The sequence below is a fragment of the Trichomonas vaginalis genome, chromosome III (genome assembly GCF_026262505.1).
Source record: "Trichomonas vaginalis G3 chromosome III, whole genome shotgun sequence".
NCBI lineage: Eukaryota > Parabasalia > Trichomonadida > Trichomonadidae > Trichomonas > Trichomonas vaginalis.
In genome coordinates, this window is record NC_067205.1 from 12,145,860 (window position 1) to 12,151,859 (window position 6,000).

The following is a 6,000-nucleotide window of genomic DNA, read 5'->3' on the forward strand; positions in this document are numbered from 1 at the left end:
CTTGAAAGGCGCCCATATTTTCTGAACCGTTGTCGGTCCAGAAACAATAAGGGGCGCCAAATTCAATGAAGGCGGAAGCCGCAACGTTCGCTGTCGTCGCTGCCAGCATATCTGGTATTTGTATACACGCTAGGACTTTGCGGCTAAAATCATCGATTATGCCATAAATATACTGGCCACGAACACCCCTAAAATAATGAACATCTGAGTGCCAGATAAGATTGGGTGAAAGCGCCCAATATCTTACTGCTGTTTCTGGCCCGGCATGCTCTAATCGCGTCTTGGTGAAATGATTTTCTTTGAAGTATCTGCGTACTTCTCTATAAGATACATCAATTTGTTGTAATTTCAAACGTTTCCATTGTTTTGTTTGACCACAGGGAAAGGCCCAGTGGTCATGTATCACAGCAAGAGCTTTGATTTGGTCGTAGGGATTGACCCTACGACCTTTCTTGCCTTTAGGCAATGGGATATTCTGTAAGCTAAATTGATTTTGTAAAAAAGATTTTGAAACATCTAAATATTTGAAATCATTTGATTGAAGGGTTGGGGTGATGGGAACATGGGTGCAAGCTTCTTCCCATGTCATTTTACCTTCTTCAATCTGATTGGAAATACCAATTAGGTAAATTCGATCGACATACCCTTTGTAAGGATTCATTCTAATGAAGTACGTTAACAATCAAAATATTCTATAAGTGTCTAGTATGGAATTCAAAAGAATAAAGAAAATGGTAACGTAAATAAACGTATTACGAAATAATTTATAATTAAAATGAAAAAAAGAAAAAATAATAAGTAAAGTGACTGGAAATGAAAATGAAAATCAGTGTACAGTTTTATTTTTTTCTCGCTGTGAAACGTATTCGGTCATTTTTTTAAAAAGTAATTTTTTGTTAGAGATAAGAGCTAAAACTCGGTAAACAACTTCTTTATGTCTAGAAAATTCTATCTTGCCTTTTATTTTTTTCTCGCTGTGAAACGTATTCGGTCATTTTTTTAAAAAGTAATTTTTTGTTAGAGATAAGAGCTAAAACTCGGTAAACAACTTCTTTATGTCTAGAAAATTCTATCTTGCCTTTTATTTTTTTCTCGCTGTGAAACGTATTCGGTCATTTTTTTAAAAAGTAATTTTTTGTTAGAGATAAGAGCTAAAACTTTGCAGACAACTCCCCCATGTCTAGCAAATTTAACATTGGTCTCCCATTTTTATATATTTGGTTTAGAATGTTCGAAAATGCGTAATATGGTCATTAATATTAATTGAAAACAACCTTGAATTAATTCAATCTGATCTCACAAAATATTTTAAATTACAAACTTTGTAGTTTGAATAGATAATTAGTATTAAACTCAAATAACTAGTTTATTTTTGAATAAAAATTATTTGAATATATTCAATTTTGTGAATTTTCCTTCAAAAATCAAGTTTAAATATCTTATTTGCCATATAATTATAAATACAATGAAACATATTCGAAATTGAAAAGAATGACTTTTTCTGTTCTTTCAATCATTCAATTCGAATTTTGCAATATTGGATTTCTCATTAAATAGCTATTAAAAACAACAAGCAATTTAACTTACATTCAAATTTATTTGTGTTTTATTCAATCTTCTCAAAACTTATAATTTTCGGCTATAGCATGATTATATGCTATATAATATAATAAACCTATAATAGTATCATTCTTTCAATTATTTGAAGAGAAAACCGAAAAAATCTATTTTCGGTCTATAACAGTAAGCGAATTGAAATTGCATGTATTCAAAATTTCTTTCTCTTGTAGCTTAGTAAATACATTTTCATATTATTATACGTAAATTACTATAATATATTTCTCTCACAAATAATTCAATGACCTTAAATATCATTGATTGCATGCACAATTATAGTTTTTAAGCATATTTTTTGAAATTCATGATTTTTATATGCTCTCAATAAATGAAAAATTTTGACACAAAAATTTTTTCATAACTAGATTAAAGGCTTAATTTAACTTATGCAGTAATAATAACCAATTATTGTTAAAATTTCTGGTTTGAATAAAACCCAAATAATGTGATATAATTACTAGTACTACAGTAGCCATTTAAAAAGACTACAAATCACACCAATCGTTAACCTCTACGTAAATCATACAAAATGTAAATTTTTAACGTACTTGATTAAAGAAAAAAACGATAGATGGAGAAGAAGGAGCTTTTTGGACCTGATTGGAGAATTATCAACAAACTCGGGGAAGGCTCCTTCTCTGAAGTATTCAAAGTTAAATCGATGAAGAATCAGCAATTCTACGCAATCAAAATGCTCAAAAAAAGATTTCGATCAGTAGAAGAAGTAACTAGACTTCCAGAAATCATGTGTTTGAGAGCACTCGAAGGAAATCCAAATATTATACGTCTAGAAGAAGTTTTATTCGATTCAAAACATAATTGCCTTGCTTTAGTATTTGAACTATTAGACGAGAACTTATTCGAATTAATGAGAGACCACAAACAGCCATTCGACGAAAAAACATCTTTATTAATAATTTACCAATTATTGAAAGCTTTATCAATTATGCATGCAAAAAATTTATTCCACAGAGATATTAAACCGGAAAACTGCATGATAAACAAAGATACATACGAATTGAAACTCGCTGACTTTGGTAGCGCAAGGACAACATCTGATACAGGCCCGTTCACAGAATACGTTGCAACAAGGTGGTATAGAGCTCCCGAATGCATCCTCACATCAGGCTCATACGGACCTGCCGTTGATATTTGGGCTGTTGGCTGCATTTTGTACGAGATATTGACAACAAGACCATTATTCCCAGGAAAGCATCAGCTCGACCAGATAGCACGTATACATAATATTCTTGGTACTCCAGGGCGAGAAGTTTTATCTCAATTTAAACAAAATCCAAATTCACAGATAAATTATGCTTTTCCACATAGAGTTCCACAAGGTTTTAGGAGTCTCTTACCCAATGCTTCAGAAGGCATAATCGATTTGTTATCCAAGCTTTTAGTTTACGATCCAAATGGAAGAATCTCCGCAAACGAAGCTTTGCAACATCCTGTGTTTGAGAACATCAGGAAGCAAGAGCGCAATTACATAGCCTCTCATACGAACATTCCATTCTCTGCTTTTGTTATGATGAATCAATCTCATACGACAATCAAGAATAATGTTGATGTTTCACCAGTCTACCAAGATCCTTCGCCATTAGGAACCCCAATTACCTTTATCCAACAGGCTGTTATGTCCCAGGTTGAAGAACAAAAGTCGGATTCAAATCTCGGCGTAGAATTCCTTAACAACCAAAACCAAAAGCCTAATAACGCTGTCCCATCCAAGAGCATCCTCGCGGAATCAAAACCAGTCGCTCCTTCCAATTTATCCGATTCAAGGAGAATGACAATCGAAAGAATCAAAATTTACAACCAGCAACATCCAGCAAAGATGAGCCACGCACAGAATAGAAAGGTCGCGCAGCCTTCTTTGCATTTCGGAATGCCAAAGGTTGTGAAGCCAACGGTTTTGCCACAAATCCGTGTAAACCCGTACCAAAAACCGTCAGCCGATGTAATTAAGCCAAGAATGCAAGGAGTCAAAATCAGATTCGATTTATAAATTTTTCTGTTTGTTTTTGTTTTATAATTTATTAAAAATAGCTATGTTTTTTGTTTAACTGATCTTAATATGCTTCTGACATATAAAAATAACAATAATTTTTAATCACACCGATAATTATTCGTAATATCCGAAAGCGGATTAGAATATATAACACATTGATATAAGCTAATGTTTTAGCGAGAGCACAATGCATAATTTTGAACTGTCAATCATCAAAAATTTAATTTAATCACGATTCGCAAAATTTCCTAACTAAACATCTTCTTTAACAGAATACAGTTCGAATGTTTGTATTTTTTGCTGTACCTAATCGTAAGAATTAAAATCGTATTTGAAAGCGTAGTTCATCGATTACAGTTATAAAAAGAAAAAGCTAGGTCATTTAAATAGATATATATAGTATAGTATTTACTTTATAATTCCGCATTATTAACATTACCCTGAGAATCCTCGTTTTCATCGAGGCCAGAGTCTTTATCAATAAAGCAACAACAGCAAGACTTGGTAATCTTATCACCGATGCCAGCAATGTTGTTGTGAGCTGTAGTACCGAGGATCATAAAAACGAAACCTGCTGCTTCGAGGAAGGACCACCATGTGAGGCCTTCACCGTATCTGTGCTTTGAAGCGTAGAAAACAATGACCATTATGATCCAAACAATGATTGTTCTGGATGAATCAATGAGTGATCTGGCTGTAGCAGAAAGGAGTTTTGCGTAAACGAATGATGACCAGTTGAAGAAAGCGATTGAGAAAAGTGAGAGAATTTGCAATCCTGTGATTTGTTTGCTATGCCATGTCATATGCCATGCGTTCTTGAAGTTTTCAACAGAACCGAAATCACTGCCATGGATGGCGTTAACAGCTGGAAGTGCAATAGCGCAGCAAAGGATTGTTCCTGCAAGACCTTCAGATCCGACGAGGAAAAGTGGTGGAATTGGTCTGATGACACCCTTAAGAAGCTTTTCTTCGAGAACCATCTGAATGGATGAGAAGACTTGAGAAAGAAGTGTTAAGCCAATACCAATTAAAGATTTGGCTGGGAACGTTGCGCCTTCGCCTTCTGTCATACCATCACCAATTGTTGAGCCACCGACTAAGCACAAACCAAGAACAGCAAATAAAACGCCGGCAACTTGGTTGAGTGTTGGCTTTGCACCTAAGAATGGCCATGAGAATAAGAGGGTGAAAACAATGATGAAACCTCTAAGAATGGAAATAATAGAAGCATCACAGTAAACAAGGCCAATTCCTGTAAGTGTAGTTGAGATAAGATCGCATGATGAGAATAAGAAGACAAATGGTGGATATTTCCAGTTCAATCCACCTGTTGGGTTATGAGTAGCTTCTTCTCTTGTAACAAATTGAACCTTTGGTTCTTCTTCTGTCTTTTCCTTTTCTTCTGAACTTGAATCATGTTTTTCAGAATCCTCTTTTGGTTTTGTTAAATAAAAGTATAAACAAAAACAACCAAAGAAGATCATACACATAAATTCACCAATGAACATAACAACTGTGCAAAGCCATGGCTTATCATATGCCATTGATTCACCAGTGATGGTAGTAGCATGTGTCTGATACATGATTTTGTTAGTGACTGTGTTGATAGTGCCTGTTCCTAACATAACAGCGGCAACAACAACAGCTGCAAAGGGACAACCCATGATTTAATGATTTTGACAAAAATTTGATCAATAGTATTCAAATTGAATTTTTTAAATGGAATTTGGTCAATCAATGACGTTTTTGTATGACGTATCACGTATTAGATAGAGTGTAGAATATAGATATAGTTTCAACTTTGAGAGTTGTTCGTAATCAACCTAAATCAATTCAAAACGAATTTTCATTGCAAAATCAAACCGTCTAAATTATTATTCATTATAGTATATTTTAAACCTTTTATCCACTAATTTCAAAGGATGATTTTATAGCATTTTGACGACCAAACTGCTTTGAATTTGATCGTAATGAAATCCTTTCAAACTGTGTTTTTTTAAAATAAAAGGCTATCTCTTTATAAAATTAATATATCTTAGTATACCCTATCATTTTTTCCTTTACTTATTTTATACATAAACAAAAAGTGTCAAATTGGCGATTGAAAAAATATCACATTGAATTTTAGCTAAATTATTCGTATATGGGCTATAATACTTTAGCAAAAAATGAACGAAGAAAACTGCTGTTGTAAAATTGAATACATTACTTTCTTGACGATTAGCAACAACTCCTATCCTGAGATTCACAGTATACTGAATACAATTAGCTTTATAAATTTATCTGATAAAAAAACATAATTCAATGTATTCTTTCAAATTTGAAAGTCGACATTTTTATGAATTTTTCAATAGAACTTTCATAAAAAAAAC

The 6,000-nt window shown here is 33.2% G+C and overlaps 2 protein-coding genes across 2 annotated transcripts, besides 2 other annotated features; one reads left to right on the plus strand and one right to left on the minus strand.

Annotated features, from left to right (window-relative positions):
* Positions 1-661: part of a mobile genetic element that runs on past the window's edge.
* Positions 662-901: 240 nt separating this feature from the next.
* Positions 902-1,742: a mobile genetic element.
* Positions 1,743-2,150: 408 nt separating this feature from the next.
* Positions 2,151-3,683, plus strand: TVAGG3_0687110 (STKc MOK domain-containing protein; the record flags this gene model as incomplete). The annotated part of the gene is made up of 1 exon (XM_001315312.1): positions 2,189-3,625. The coding sequence occupies one exon, from the start codon at positions 2,189-2,191 to the stop codon at positions 3,623-3,625; it is 1,437 nt and encodes a 478-aa protein (XP_001315347.1).
* Positions 3,684-4,011: 328 nt separating this feature from the next.
* TVAGG3_0687120 (negative regulation of mitochondrial outer membrane permeabilization protein) lies at positions 4,012-5,292 on the minus strand (the record flags this gene model as incomplete). The annotated part of the gene is made up of 1 exon (XM_001315311.2): positions 4,042-5,292. One exon carries the CDS (start codon positions 5,290-5,292, stop codon positions 4,042-4,044), a length of 1,251 nt encoding a protein of 416 aa, XP_001315346.1.
* Positions 5,293-6,000: the final 708 nt, after the last annotated feature.